The sequence below is a fragment of the Guillardia theta genome (genome assembly GCF_000315625.1).
Source record: "Guillardia theta CCMP2712 unplaced genomic scaffold GUITHscaffold_147, whole genome shotgun sequence".
Taxonomy (NCBI): domain Eukaryota; class Cryptophyceae; order Pyrenomonadales; family Geminigeraceae; genus Guillardia; species Guillardia theta.
In genome coordinates, this window is record NW_005434527.1 from 45796 (window position 1) to 61079 (window position 15284).

Here is a 15284-nt window from a genome sequence, read left to right on the forward strand (position 1 = left end):
GCCTGCTAACATCTACAATATGCTCTAAGGATTCACCTCTGTCTTTCAAATATTGCTGCAACCTGAGTCAGCAGGTAGTGGTCGTATAGAGTCATTCACCTCCAGTTTCGCGATCCCTCGCAGCTGAACTTCTCGATCGGGAGGAATGTAAAATTTCTCCACGCATGTGCCTCCTCTTCTCGAGATCTCTGTAACTTGCCACCCCAATCTTTCCAGCGAATCATCAAGAACCTAGGGTTGAGTCAAGCTGCAAACAGTTCCAGATGAGATCTCACCCTGTTTGGTGCAGAGCAGGTTCTCTTGACATGCCCCGAGCCCCCACAATTATTGCAGAGGTATTTGTTCTGGACCTTGTAGTACTTGCCTCTGACTCCTTCTCGCCGACACCATTCTCCCTTGGTTCGGTTCTCTGGAGCTTGTTTGACTTTGACCGGCTTGGCATGTTTTCTTTTCTTTTCTTTTTCTCCAGTCTTCTCCTGCTGAGCACTTCACCCCCACTTGAAGCCTGACCATGCCGGAAGGACCGAGAAGTTTTCTTCTTCTTTTTCTTTTCGAGTTTGCGTTCTTCTTCCTGGTCAATGACGTCGCTTGCTTGTGAGGTGCAATCGGAAAGCGAGCTGCCTTGCCGCTCTTCTTTCGACAACGCTGAGTTTGCTTGCGCATGTTCCGCGCTCTTCCAACCTGCGTCTGCAAATGCGTCGGTCACCACGGAAGGGAGCGAGCTTCCCATCAGTTCTTCCGCAGCCGAAGTTCCTTCGCTCTCGTAGACCGCGCGGACCATCTCGGCTCTGAATTGCTCCAATCTTGAAAGCCCTGGCTGCTTGGGATCCACCTTACGTGGATGGCAGCTCAAGCTCCGCAGTCGACTAGGCCTCTCGACAACATCTTCGCCGGCATGGTTGGACTTATATTTTGTTGACTGCCCGGAAAATGACTGCACTGCCTGAGACTTTCTCACCCTCGAGACGGAACTTGAGGGCGTCATGTCGTCACTCTCAAGTTGCAAGTTGTCATTCGTCATCTTCCATTCATCCTCACTCTCCCATGTCGATGTTTCCTTCTCCAAAGATGACAAATCTTCGCGAGTCTCTCTGCGCGTGGGCTTGACAGTCAGTCCGAGCTCTTCCAATGCTTTCTTGTTCTGCTCGATTCTTCGAAATCTGTCTTGCTCATAATTGCATGCTGCTTCTGAATCGCGCTTGTCTGCTTGGTCGTGATCCTGTTCCATCTCGTCGTTACTTACAGGACTCTTATTGACATTTACTTGAGATTCATTCCCGACCACCTCAGCTTTTCTCGGAGAATTCACGCACATGACCTTGCAAGTGAGTAGAGCGGCCAAGAGAAAGTTGTTGATAGACATTTGCTGCTGCAATTTGTCCTGTAAGATAGAACAATCATTGCAACGCTTGACAGGTAGGGTTGTCACATTCCGCGAAAAGACAACTTTAGCGAACTCATTGTCAAGTAGAAAACGATCGCAAGCTTGGAGAAGAGACTCCACTGAAATAGGTTTGACGACTGAATCAAAATTCGCTTGTTTAAATTCATCACATGTGGAACTTGCATTCAAGATAGTTGGCTCATTATTCTTCAAATTTTGTTTTGTGGCATCCAGAGAAGGAGTATTATTTTGTTCTGCTGCTATATCATCAAGCGTCTTGGTATCCATATCTCTCTGGCTTTTGGTCATTTCGGAATTGCGCTGTGTGACTTTCTGATCCTTTAAGTGGTGATCAGAGCAATGAGAATCTTGTGCGCGAAGTACTGGACCAAGACTTTTATCGTCTTCGCTTTCAACGACCATCTTCTGAGTATCAGTCTCCCAGTCAATCATCATACCCTTCAGCTCAGGCGTCGGAACTTGAGATTTCAAGGTCTCCCTGTTGCAATGCGTTTCAAACTGGAAGCTCTTCGCTTCTCGGCTAACGGAAGAGCTCAAGGCTGTTGAACTGTTTACTCTCTTCTGCTCACACCGTTCGACGCTTGATACATCATTGCAGCCAACCATGCTCTCGTCGTTATCTGACTCGCTGCTAAAAACATAGTCCATGTCGTCAAAGCTGATTTTGCGACTGTGATCAAGTGGTGGTTCAGATCGAAACGACTTCTCGGAGGGAGCTGAGCAAGGACGATTCAACTTTCCTTTCTGGGAGCTTTGGAGGTCCTTCTTGGGTTCCAGCGATTCTCTTATCTTCCTTACCGGCGTCTTGAGAAACCTGAACGTGGGAGTGAGCATCCATTTCTCAAATTCTGACTGATCTTGAGGCTTGTCAACTGGAACCCTTCTGGGAGGACTTGTCAGGAAGCTCGTGTGAGGCGTGTCTGTGTTCAAACAAGCGTTTTCCGGAAGGCTGTTGGCTGTTGCGCTCTCTTCACCTGCAGAGGATGAATCCTTCTGCAAAAACCTTCTGCGGAACGAATGGAAATCGTGATCTTCAGGCCTTGATTTTTGATTTTTGTTGAAATCTTCCAACTTCAATGTCTTGAGGAGATGATTCCTCATATTTGCCGAAGTCTGTTTCACAATCTCCCGCGCATGTTCGGGGAATTTTTCAGCGACCTGAGAGACAGCTTGTTTCCCGCAACTGCGCACAGCAACTGAAGGATCATTCAAGGCCTTGACGACCAGACGAGAGATATTCTCAATGTGAGCAGTCAGCTCCTTGTCACTTCGATTTCTAAGCGTTTGGATAAGGACACTCGCGCAGCAATGCCTTACAACCCCGTGAGATGAGACAAACCTCCTTTGAGTCTTTTTACCTGAGAGGGAGATGCAAATCTTGAAACCCCCGATCCAGTTCGATCAAGACATTGGCAAGGTTCAAGTAATCAGCTATGGAATGAATACAATCCCATGAAGCCGAGGAGATCACTTTGACCTTCAAAACTTGAGCTTAGACAAGACAGTAGATTTGAGTTGTGCACAAGAACTCACTGTCACGTATGTCAGTTGGAGCAAACTTGATAGGAGAACAGATGGATATGAGTCAAAAGCTTTTCCTATATTTTGAATACAAGCAGTGATTGTACCTTTTCATCGTGATCAGAACGAACCAAAGAGAAACAGACACAGAATCGACTTACCACAGGTTTCTTTGACCAGACTAGACCTCTTGTCTAGCAATTGTTCACATATCATCGGGACGAACTTGCAGAACAAGTTCACAGGAGTGTGTTGAACACTGTATCACGGGTCACACCAACTATTTTGCTTGCTCACGGGATATTTGACCTCACACCGCCGGGAAGCTGCCCTGTTTCAATCTCTTTGAGCACTTTCGGAATTTCTTGTATTGCCTTCACTCTCTGCGAAACTCCTGAATCAAAAACGAATTTCCTCGCCAAATACAAACCATAGCCCAGTCAACATTTCGCTCAGCTAACGAAGTTTCAATGTTCTGCACCCTTGACTCCCACAACTGAACACCCTGCAACCAATCAAGGTCGATTCGAACTGGAAAATGGAGAGCACATTCAAGGCATTCGTATCCTCTTTGGTTGACTCCGAGAACTTGGCTGCTGCACAGAAATCAGTATTGTAGTGTTTGAAAATGCGAAGAGACCTCTGATTAACGGTTGTTTCTGTGTTGCCTTAGCACTGCTTTTCAGTATCCTTACCGATTCCGACGATCTGGAAGCACTCAGAATACATACATGCATGGGGAGGGAGGGAGGGAGGGAGGGAGGGAGGGAGGGAGGGAGGGAGGGAGGGAGGGAGAGGATGGGAGAGGGCGAGGGTGAACGAGGGCGAGCGGGATTACCCTTTCAAAACGTTGTCTTGTTTAAGAAAGCCGGTCTGATGTTGCAAGACCTGAGCGTCGGCACCTTTGAGCTCTTCAGTCTCGTCATCCTCAAGGAACTTGCAGGTCTTTTGAAGGAGAAAGGGAGGTGTTTCCGATCCTCCTCTCAGAGTGCTGCAGCCAAACCCTTGAGGCTTGAGACGCGAGACGGCATTCGCTGATACTAGCTGCGCATCTACTGAACTGAAAACTCTTGCGTCCTCAATTAGCTTAGCGATGTCCCACTTGCACGGGCATGACGTGGAGGGATGGCTCGACACAAAGGAGCTTCGCATGGGAGAGTAGAGTGGATCGACAGGGAGGAGCATAACGACGACACAGATCAAGACCTGGACGAGTCCTGCGCTCTTCATCACAGGGATCTCAGTGGATCAATGCACGAGGGACCCCTTCGCCTCCGCTTGACGGGGGCCTCTCGTTCATCTTTATGTGCATGTCTTCATCCTCCAGTGCGTCGAGTCTTCCGCTAGTTGTCACGCACATGCTGACTAGCAGGAGCATCTCCCATCCTCCCATCCTCCCTCACTCACGCATGGAAGGGCTTTTCCCCGCCATATTTCCTTTTAAATTTTGAAATCCAACCCAAATTTCGATCAGCGAATGCAGCTCTGAGGCGCAGGAATGCGCTCCATGCGACGCCTGTGGGTGTGGCGGATGCTCATGGCGGCGGTGGCAGGGAGCGTGGCAGGAGGAGACATGGCGCAGGGAAGGCGGCTCCTGGTTCTATACGGTTCTCAGACAGGAACAGCAGAAGAGATGGCTGTTCATGGGTCATCCAGGCTTGCGCTTGCTGGTGCAGCTCCAATATGCAAGAGCTTGAGTGAATGCTCGCTTCAAAGTTTGCAGCAGGCAGAAGCTGCTGTCTTTGTCGTGTCAACTACCGGAGATGGTGAGGCTCCGTTGACCATGAGACGGTTTTGGATGACCTTGCGAAAGCGGGACCTTGACCAAGCGTGCCTTGCAAATCTCAGTTATGCTGTGTACGGTTGTGGAGATTCCTCATACCCCAAGTTTAACGCGGTAGCCAGAAGACTTGATATTCGCCTCCAAGCTCTGGGTGCCAAGCGATTGTGTGATGTAGTGTTGGGTGATGAGCAATCCCCCTTGGGTGTCGCGCAAGGTCATGGCATGTGCTGTTCTCAAATTTGTTTTGAAACTTTTCTTAACAGGACTATCTGAATGGACGGATCGAATCGCTTCGAAGCTGAAGCTCCTCCATTCTGATCATATGGACAAATACCTGCACACTCATCAGGCTATGAAATATTTTCTTGGCAGCAGAGATGGAGCATCTGTAAAGCGCAAACCCATGGATTTTTCAGATTATGTGAGTAATTCATGGATGAAGTATAAGTTTTGAAATAGGCACAGGAAGAAACTGTCCATTCGCTTTCTTTGTGCTCACAAATCGTTCTCTTTGCCAATGGCAACCCACTCTCCAAACAAATGTGCAGTGGAACAAAGAACGGTGAAATTTCTGTCCGCTTGCGTTGACGGTCTGAGCAAGTTCCAGCATTTTCTTTGCTGCGACTGGCAGGATTGAGTTTTTCCTATTTTGATACGTCTCTCGATCAGGAGATCAGAGAGAGTTTGACCAGACGCTTTCAAGTGAATCCGCCGTTTGTGTGCGGAAATGGATCTATCCTTGTCAGCAGAGACGAGCTGAGAGCATTGGAAGAGAACATAACACTTGGAGAGCTATCCTTACAGAGGTTGATGTGCTTCCAAGAACCAGGAGATAGATATGAGAGGTCACTGAATGATGACCTGAGGGCTGGAGATTGTGGAGAGAACAGAACTCAACACATGTGGGACTCTGAATCGATTTCGAACCATATACCAGGCATCAGAGAATCTATCTTGAAAGGTCTTTTGAAAGGAATTTTACACTACATCTGATGCTCTTTGATTCTTTTCCCGGCTTCCAGCGACTGTCAAATTTGTCAGCACGCTTACAAAAGGAAGGGATTTCGATGTCAACGACGTTAGACACGTTGAACTGAAACTCCCAAATGGTCCGTTCGATCAGTGCCAGATCTTATTCTAACAACAATGGAAGAATACAGGTACAAAGCTGGAAATGTTGCGCTTATCATGCCAAGGAATCGGCCATGTTGCACTGAACGCTTCTTACGTTTGCTCCGCCTGAATGGTGTCTGAAGGCTCACGCGAATTGGATGCTGAACTTGCAGCAGGCAACACAATCATTGATAGCATCAATGTATCCAACTCTTCCTTTGATTTCTTGCTCAACCGCTTGAATTTCCGTCTTCCTTGTACAGTGCGAGAAATCGTTTCTTCACAGCTTGTAGCCTTTATCTCCTTTGTTCACAAGCACTAAGTTCCTGAAGGATCTTGAGGGGCGGCCGCAGCCCTATCTCCTGCATCTACTGTCCTATTTTGCTGATGACGCCGAAGAGGCCGAAAGACTCGCTTACTTTGCTAGCACGGTCAGCCAACACCTTGTGTTATCTTCAAGATTCTAATGTGAAGCAGGAAGGCGTGGAAGACAGAATCGAATACTGTGAAAAGACGAAAAGGACTATCCTCAATGTTCTTGAAGATTTCCCTTCTCTCTGTAAAGCGGGTACTTCCTTAAGATTTCCCCATGGGACTGCCATAGTGCTGCCATAACGGTACGTCAGATTTCAGTCATCTTCTTGCAATACTTCCCCGGCTTCAACCGCGAGCGTATTCGATTGCATCTTCGCCATTAGCTCACAGGCAAGCACAGCATTTTTTGAGATCTCACTCATTGTTTTGTTAATCAGTCAAGAGCTACATTTCTGTATTGTTGTTGTCGAGTATCGATCACCTCTTGGACGGAGTCTGAAGAAGGGTGTGTGCTCAAGCTACGTGTCTGGTCTGGTACATGTAGTCACATACATTCACTGACAGATGATCTGATCCCATCTTGTCAGGAGCGATTTGACTGTCTCCCTGCTGCCATCTTTCCTGATTTTGGTTGCGGCCTGGCGTTCAATTTCTTCAAACCAGCAATTGTGATTGCTGCTGGATCTGGGATCGCACCGTGAGTCTGCAGCAGAGGAAGCATTCAGAGGAGACTTGAATGTTGACACAAGCCTGTTGACAGCTTCAGGGGAATCTTGTGGGAGCGGAAGATGATGAAAGAACAGAGCCTTCCCGTTTGCTCTGTGCTCGCCATTGTTGGCTTTCGCTACAGGTGAATGCTTTTTTAGGATCGAGCCACTGATGCATTGCCTTGCAGAAAGGCAGATTACATGTACGAAAAAGATTGGGAAGAGCTCTTCAGCAATGACCATGATGCCGTGCTGAAGCTTGCGTATACTGTTTCCCAGCCGCGGAAGTTTACTAATATATTTCACAGATTCTCTCGCGACGGGAAGCAAAAGGAGTATGTCCAACACAAGATTGCTCTGTTCTCAGATGAAATCTGGGACGCTCTGACGTCGTTTCTCGATTTTGTCAGCCTTGAGCTCAGATCATCGCAGGCGGGGAGCTGTTATTTACGTCGCAGGATCTGCTGGGGCTATGCCAAGAGCTGTCGAGGAAGCTTTCATCAAGGCATCAGGCGAGCAGAGCACCTCGTGGTGGTTAAAAGTGCTAGCAGGTGGCGGCCGAGCGGATACGAGACCCGCGCAGCCTGGAGCAGTGGACACATGAACTCAAGACCAAGCGACTGAGGGTTGAGAGCTGGTAGCTGAGTTACGGCATCCGATCATATCATACCGCATGTTAGTGAATCGAAACTTGTGATAGCCTAGTAGCACGACTACCCGCCGGGCCCCGTCACGGTTTGAGTAACGTGCCAGGCAAAAAAACTCAGTGGTGCCATGATCGGGCAGCCGCTGAGCGGTGAAGCACTGCCCGGCGGGCTCAGTACGGCCGGGCCCTGGCGACCCAGTATGCCGCATGATGCTTTGCCAAGTTGAGTAAAGGAAGATGCGGGGACTCCGGGAGTGACTATCGGCCCGATCGGTGACTCAGGCCCGACACTGACTTGACCGCCGACGGTGTGTCAGCGGCTGGGTGCGACCAGACAGCGACCTCCGAGCCCCAGTCAAACATGCCTTACCTACCTCGCAGATTTCCTATCTGAGCTAATATGTAATTTCCTACAGGTGGGTAGTATTCACCTTCGGGAGCACCCCATTGGAGTTTACCATCACCTCAGGGGGTGCTCGGGCAGTTGTGAAGCGATATTCTATGCCCGCCTCAGGAGCTGTGCCGCGTGCGTCAAATATGTGGCCCTTCCAGAAGATGGCGAGGAGAGGCGACAGCTATGGTGGGGAAGGGGTTGACAATGATAGTGATCGTGAGCACAAGAACAGTAAGATATGAAATCAAAGATCTTGGTGAAGAGGGTCGAACTGGAGTTGAAGGACCCAGGCTTTTTGCTATTGAAAACTTGACAGCGTTACAACTAGTCCATATCCATCAGTCCGCTGTATTGCTGTGTATTCACCTAATTGACGAAAGGACCATAGGTTGAAATAACTCATTTTATGAAAGATTATGCGTGATCATGGCGTTTTGTGACTTTATCAAGGAATCCTTCAGACGCGTAATTTTAAAACGCTGGCTACTGAACACTTGCTGCAACTTAACTTGACAGCGATGTGTCTGAAGAGTTAGGGAATATATCTGCATTCTTTTCCATGTCTGACCATTTATATTGAAATGAAGCACAATTAGTGGTGATTTTTGTTGAAAACGCATATTCTTGTTTCTGCACAAACAATTTTGACCAGTTTGGTAGGAATTGCGTGTGGCACAGATTGGATTTCATCTTCAACTACTTCGATTTATAAAATGGCAGTATCTAGCAGGATACAAAAGGTATGTTGATTCTGATTCTTCAACTTGAGGATTTATTGAACGACGATGAATTTCCAGGAAACTCAACGCATGCTTCAGAAGCCAGATCCAGGAATTAGCGCCACTCCCCATGAAGATAACTTGAGATATTTCAATGTTATCATCGCAGGACCGCAAGACTCTGCTTATGATGGTGCGATTTGTGTTGTAATATTAATGATTGATCATTTCTCCCATCTTTATCGACAATCAAAATGTAACGGCTGAATCAGGTGGAGTTTACAAATTAGAGCTCTTCTTGCCGGAGGAATATCCAATGACTCCTCCGAAAGTGAGATTTCTCACAAAGATTTATCATCCCAATGTAGACCGTCTGGGAAGGATCTGCCTTGATATCCTCAAGGATAAGTGGAGCCCTGCTTTGCAGATCCGAACGGTTCTTATCAGCATTCAAGCACTTATGTCAGCTCCGAACCCAGATGATCCTCTCAACAACGAGGCCGCAGAACATTGGAAACGCAATGAAAAAGAAGCTCTTGATATGGCAAAATCTTGGAATCGGCAGTATGCCATGAACTGATTTGCCTTTTTGACACAACCTCAAGGAATACAACTACAACAGGCTGGAATGATTTGCATGTTGGGTTCAGTCTCCTAGTTTTGTGAGTGCGATTCAAGCAAGATACCTGGTTCGGAGCTTTAGATTTTTTTTATCGATATTGGCTTAAATATGATTTTGAGATGTTGGCTGATATCAACCACAAGAAATGCGTTGTGCGTTAACTTTCTTCATGATTACGACCTTGAGACCACTGTCGAAATCTTCGGATAAGTCCTTGGACCTGCTGCTACATTAGAACATCCAACCACCCTTCTTGAAAATTGCACATTGCAAGGCCACAAGAAGATGAAGACGCGAGTTGCTGAATCTCGTCCAGCGAGTGATTGCAGGTTTTCAGTAGAAGGAAGCCTCCAGGTTCTAGTAGTGCAGCAATGTTACGAAAGTATCCGATCGCTCCTGAACTGCATCCAGTCATTATCACACAAATGTTTGTCACGAAAAAATACGATTCTAATCCTGTTTCATCTTGAGAATCTGAGCGCTGTCCATGTAAGCCTCCTAATGTTCCTCGAGCCCCTCGATCAGGAACAGTCATGGCAATGCTATCAAGAGTTCCTTTGCAAATGACAAGTAACTCAAACAAACAGTGAGATCACCTCAAACTTACCACTGTCATGGATTAGACGGAAGCTTTCTTTCTCCAAACTTGTGTTCAAAACATCATCACATACGTACCTTACCAATCAAAAGCTCATGATTTGTTCACGTGAGTAAAAGTCCTTTCAGCAAATCTTACCGTGTTCCCCAGGATTGTAAATCAGATTTTTGTTTCCTAAAGTACGACTGTACCTCATTCGCAAGATTTATCGCCTCCATGGAATAGTCCAACCCAACGATATTTGTGAATCCCAGTGCATGCAGGACTTCGCAAAAGAAACCGTTTCCACACCCAACATCCAAAATAGCTGCATCATGTCTTATGTTGAGATCAGCTCCTTGAATGACGTTTGCTGTGTATACCATGTTCATTTTCCCGAACCATACAAACAACTTTTCCATCGGATCAGGGTTCCCATCGGCCATAGCCTGTGAAAGCTCGTTTAACTCCTTAATGTACGTGTTGCTCCAGTAGGCATGATGCTCATTGCCAAGCATGGAGACCAACATTGCAACTTCTTCCGGTATTTCCTCGAGGTGATCCTGCAACCTTTGATCATGCCAATACAATGACAACGGAGATAAAATTCTTTCTATCTTCTTCTATTGTTCTCGGTTCATATCCTGCATCTTCTATTGTTTTCGGTTCATATCCTGCATCTTCTATTGTTTTCGGTTCATATCCTGCATGTTTCTCATGTTCCTAGGCCTCCTTCTACTTTCGTGTGCAGGGATAGAGACCTACCGAGTCGGCCGCCATTATGGTTTGATCACATGTATCCTTCAGGATAATGCTCTACTGGCTGAGTTCAGTTAAAACTTAAAACTTTGAGTAAACTGGCGACGCCACTCAGTGCCAGCCTGGCCGCGCCGCGCCGGAGCATCTTGTAGTACCGGCCCGCGGTAGTACCGTACCCGGCGGCCGCCGGGCTGGGCCCGTGGGCGGGGGCTCACGGCAAGATCATTCTGTCACGTTATGGCATACTTCTAAGTCCGCCGGCCCCACTGACCCTTCGAGATCGAGGCTTTCTTTACTTTAACGCCGGTCCGACAATGTGACAGCGGCTAATCATGGCATGCAAAGTCACAAGTTAAGTTAATGAAATCCGAGTACGTGGACAATCAGGAGAGAGAAGAGAGAACATTTCCGAGCCTGCCCCTAAGTTCCGACCGGCGCGAGACTCCGGGAGTCCCGGAGTCCTGCCAGAACCGTGAGCCTCAACGGGCCTCCGATAACCGTTGAACACGGCCGCGGGCGCAACCCCCGTCCGATCGGATCATTATTGCCCAGCTGGCAGTGCCAAGCAGCGAAGGACCGTGACCCGGTGGTACGGTACAGGGCCGGGCCGGAGTTCGGCGAGGCTACGCCCGGCCGAGTCACAGGCTAGGCTAACCGGCGGGCCCGTCCTACCTCCCGTGACCCTCCATGTTCACGGTTCTACAGTAGAATAAGAAGATCGACACAACAACAGTAATTTACTTAACTATATTCTGATAGATGTTTTGCTCGACATTGTTTTCTGTAGTTGTTTCCATCCGGGTAGGGTGAAATGAGTGGGGGTGGTTTTCAATATAACAATTGGGGTACTTATGGTCGGTCCGGTAGTACTGGAGTCACAGGGGTAGGGTGTATTGTTTCTTGCAATCCATCCGTGACGATGCACTTTGTGCTGTCGCGGCTAGTGGCTAGGGAACGTTGGGAGGATAAGAGGGAGAGGGAGAGGTAGAGTAGAGGTGAAGAAATGCTATGTGCAAGACAGTTCACAGGCGATAGAAGTTCAATGTCGACGATGTGACCATTTGAAACAATACTACCTGCTCTTGCATTCGACATGATTGTGTAAACTTGCGTTTTGTTTGTCTCATGCATTCTGCTGTCAACCGTTTTTGTAGCTGACGTCTTTTGGCAGGGTAAACCTAATCTCCCCATGAGAAAAATTAAGAAGAATATCTCTGGTGCCGTGGCTAGTGTAGGTAAGCTATATGCGACTTATCAACTTGATATTTCGATTTGTTGACAGTTGTGTCGTAGGCAAGAAAGTCATACCATCAGCAGTGAACAAAGTCTGCAATGTAGAGAGCATAGACAACGATACTACTCGCTTTGAATGGATTGTTGGCTCCCTCTCAAGATTTACCTTGGGCGATAAAATCACCAGCTCTTCTGTATCGGCTGGAGGTTCAAAATGGGTGTTGGACTTTTATCCGAAGGGATATGTGATGCCAGAGCATGCTTCTCTATACTTGAACGTCGCAAATCCTGAAAACCTCGCAGCTGATTGGAGTTGTCATGTTACTTTCACTCTTTCTGTGCTTAATCCTGCGACCAAAGAGCCCATAGAAAAGTCAACGTTTTCAAAGCTGTTCACGAAGGAAGTTCATAGCTGGGGCAAAAACAATTTTGTATCAATAAGGGGGATTCAAGCTGGTCAGTATACTGTCAACGATACTATTCTCATCGGAGCAGAGATATCAAGTGTAAAGGAGATTGCTCATGATATTGAGGATTGGGGACTTATGTCAGACGGTCGCCATCGTTTTGTTTGGAAAGTGCAGAACTACAAGTCTACATTTTCTAGATTGAAAACGGGACAAAAGATTTCAAGTGCCTCCTTTGTTACCGGAGAACTACCGTGGTTTCTTGATTTGTATCCCAATGGTTACAAGAATCCCAACTACATCGCAGTCTATCTGCACTCGGGATCCAATAGTAAGGAAGCTCGAGCTGCACGGGTGCCGTTCTCACTTCTGGTTTTTGATAACCATTCCCAACAATTTCAGCTCTGTGCTAATTTGTGTCAAACGTTTGACCGGAGTGCACGATGCTGGGGTAAGCATAGCCTCAAACGAAAAGCAGATGTGATGTCAGGTGATAAGAGGTATATCGATAACAACATGCTTGTATTGGCGGTTGACATTGCTATGATGAAAGAAAATTTTGCGCAAGCAAAGAGATATCTGTGGGTGCCTATTGCCAGCGCCAGCCGTTGTAGAGGATGCCAAAAAAGTCTCTTCTTCAATGCACAGAAAGTTCAATGTCATTACACTGGAGAAGTTTTCTGTGGAAAATGCTGCAAGACTAAAATCAAATTGCCTGAGCTCGGATACAAGACTGAAGTCACGGTGTGCGACCGTGCAATTGCAGAAAGGCATCTTGCAAAGAGTTTTAAGCAACTATCTGCGAATCCCCTCAACTTCCACCCTGCTCTGGTACAATATAAGGGACCTCGCGATGGCTTTGAAGATTTCGAGTGCATGGCATATGGAGTTTTGTGGGAGCCTGAGCCAGCTGTATTTCAATGCAGAGCATGTTTCAAGCCTTTCGGCTTCTTTCGAAGAAAACACCATTGCAGGTTATTTGATATTTTTCAACGAAAAAACTGCTTTACATTTTTTTTGATAAGGTGTTGTGGAATGATTTTCTGTTCGGATTGTACTAGTTTCAAAGCTACCTTGCCCGAGCTTGAATTGAACGAACAGGTTTTCGATCATTTTCTGCTTTTTCTGGATCTAAGTATTAATTTCAATAGGTCAGAATGTGCCAGAATTGTTTCCATGCTCGAAAGGCATCCAACGTTCGACTCGTTCCTGTTACTCCAAAAGCAGAGAAAAAGGTTGCCCTCATGACAGAAGATTCTAGCACTTATTTGGTCTTAGGGGATGGCTGCGAGAGCAAAGCGCAAGAGGGAGGCTAAGGATGTTGATGAAGGAGATCTTTCAAAGCTACGACTGTACTGTCCGTTCCTTGCCAATGCGATCATGAAGGCAGGAAGATTCGGCAAAAAGAAAGACGACAAGAAGAAGCCTCAGAAGGTGATATTGCTTTATTGAAGGGACTCAAGCATGACAGCGATGGGTTTAGGGAGATGATGACTTCGACAGCGATGATGAAGAAGCTGAGATGTTGAAGAAGAAGAAGGTGACACTTTCCCGCCTTTTCTCACGTCTCATGTCCCACTTCGCAGGAGAAAGCGAGAGCGAAGGCGAAGGCGGGTAAGAAAGGAAGCAAAGCCAAGGTAAATCCACTGCGCTTTTTATCATGAAATAAGTATTTTTCGTCACAGGGGTCATCTGGACCACTGTCTATTGTAGCAAAGGGTATTAGAGATGTTCTGGATTACGACCCTAAGAAGGGAGCCAAGGATGAAGGTATTTTTAGCTTGCTTTGTTTTTTGCAAAACTGATATTTCCTATAAAGGCGAAGAAGCTGCTGAGAATGAAGATGGAGGGGGAGGGGGAGGAGATTCGGACTGATTGCTTGTTTGAAAATCCTCTCAGGCATGGTATGACGAAATGTTCGATAAGATGGAAAACAAAATACAGCAATTCAGATTTTCTTCATCGTTTTACTAGTTTCTACATATCACTACGTTCCTATTGCATGTCGAATCATGCTGAAGCTGTCTTGGTAACCGTTTTCACCCACTCTACACTATAATACATTGAAAACCAGCGTTTCCGAAGGCATCACACTTCCCAGCGTGGTTACATGTTCTTGCCGCATTGAATCAGAAGTACTTAGTACGATTCGTCAGAGGGACCATGGTTCTTCCTTTGTTAGACTCAGCACAACGCCTAAAGGAGCCACAACATGTGATGTCGGAATAGTCCTGCAAGTGTGTCAATGAATCTGAGATCCAAGCTGGATTGTTCAGACCTTCTCTTTCACTCGCTTCGGCTCAGCATTGTTTTCTGACCACCGGACACGTATTACTGTAACATGCTCTAGGGAACCATCGACGGTCTCAAGTTCGAGGGTGACTGCGGTTCCTGGCTTACCGTAGATCATCCTATGAACTGAAAATTCATCGCAACCCTACACGCCATCAACGACAGTTATCATGACATGCTACAACATTACCGTCACTGAATTCCAATCTACAGAGAGGAGCTCATCCCCAACACGAATCTGTCTTGCAGCGTGCGCAGGCCCCCCGGGTCGAATTCCCGCTACATACCATCCACCACCATCGCCACGTTCTAGTTCAACACCAATGCCGCAGTCTTGCATTGTCGTCTCATCTTCCCTTTCCAGTTCGGAAGTCGTTTCAGTCTTTGAATACTCAAGACCCATCGCAAGCCCTGGCACAAGCAAAAAATCAAGACTTTCTGAATTGGGAAAAACACGATGGCAGGTAAGCAAATGGCTGGCAAACATTTGATAGGATGGAGGATAGGGTAGGGAAGGGTAGGGTAGGAGGTGGAGACACAAGGCAGGTGAGGATATGGAAGGAGTAAAGGATAGGATGAGGTGAGGGGATGCAGGTGGGATGAGGAGATGAGGATGGGGAGAGGGGGAGGAGAGGAGGATGATGGGGAGAGGGGGAGGAGAGGAGAGGGAAAGGAGAGGGCGATAGGAGGAGGATGGGGAGAGTGGTAGGAGAGCAAGAGAGGGGAGGTAAGAGGAGGAGGAGGAAGGGAAGAGTGGTAGGAAAGCAGGAGATGAGGAAGAGGAAGAGGAA

At 47.1% G+C, this 15284-nt stretch overlaps 6 protein-coding genes across 6 annotated transcripts; 4 read left to right on the top strand and 2 right to left on the bottom strand.

Annotated features, from left to right (window-relative positions):
* Positions 1-95: 95 nt before the first annotated feature.
* On the bottom strand, positions 96-4156 carry GUITHDRAFT_119449 (hypothetical protein; the record flags this gene model as incomplete). Its single annotated transcript, XM_005821285.1, has 10 exons — positions 96-231; positions 276-2717; positions 2764-2882; positions 2939-3033; positions 3088-3185; positions 3236-3309; positions 3357-3431; positions 3476-3522; positions 3567-3634; positions 3765-4156. 10 exons carry the CDS (start codon positions 4154-4156, stop codon positions 96-98), a joined length of 3546 nt encoding a protein of 1181 aa, XP_005821342.1.
* Positions 4157-4517: 361 nt separating this feature from the next.
* GUITHDRAFT_40624 (hypothetical protein) lies at positions 4518-4904 on the top strand (the record flags this gene model as incomplete). Its single annotated transcript, XM_005821286.1, has 1 exon — positions 4518-4904. A coding segment is annotated over one exon (387 nt), but the record flags the coding sequence as incomplete, so codon positions are not given.
* A 2021-nt stretch (positions 4905-6925) lies between these two features.
* Positions 6926-7383, top strand: GUITHDRAFT_119450 (hypothetical protein; the record flags this gene model as incomplete). Its single annotated transcript, XM_005821287.1, has 3 exons — positions 6926-6987; positions 7033-7249; positions 7303-7383. 3 exons carry the CDS (start codon positions 6926-6928, stop codon positions 7381-7383), a joined length of 360 nt encoding a protein of 119 aa, XP_005821344.1.
* A 1214-nt stretch (positions 7384-8597) lies between these two features.
* Positions 8598-9183, top strand: GUITHDRAFT_147269 (hypothetical protein; the record flags this gene model as incomplete). Its single annotated transcript, XM_005821288.1, has 3 exons — positions 8598-8624; positions 8682-8796; positions 8876-9183. The coding sequence occupies 3 exons, from the start codon at positions 8598-8600 to the stop codon at positions 9181-9183; spliced, it is 450 nt and encodes a 149-aa protein (XP_005821345.1).
* Positions 9184-9327: 144 nt separating this feature from the next.
* GUITHDRAFT_155761 (hypothetical protein) lies at positions 9328-10600 on the bottom strand. The gene is made up of 6 exons (XM_005821289.1): positions 10568-10600; positions 9962-10365; positions 9833-9900; positions 9672-9780; positions 9486-9626; positions 9328-9440 (listed from the first exon to the last, which is right to left on the bottom strand). The coding sequence occupies exons 1-6, from the start codon at positions 10580-10582 to the stop codon at positions 9383-9385; spliced, it is 795 nt and encodes a 264-aa protein (XP_005821346.1). The 5' UTR covers positions 10583-10600; the 3' UTR covers positions 9328-9382.
* Positions 10601-13234: 2634 nt separating this feature from the next.
* Positions 13235-14277, top strand: GUITHDRAFT_155762 (hypothetical protein). The gene is made up of 7 exons (XM_005821290.1): positions 13235-13302; positions 13353-13436; positions 13480-13635; positions 13685-13741; positions 13788-13838; positions 13887-13971; positions 14021-14277. Exons 2-7 carry the CDS (start codon positions 13359-13361, stop codon positions 14074-14076), a joined length of 483 nt encoding a protein of 160 aa, XP_005821347.1. The 5' UTR covers positions 13235-13302; positions 13353-13358; the 3' UTR covers positions 14077-14277.
* The last annotated feature ends 1007 nt before the right edge of the window (positions 14278-15284 follow it).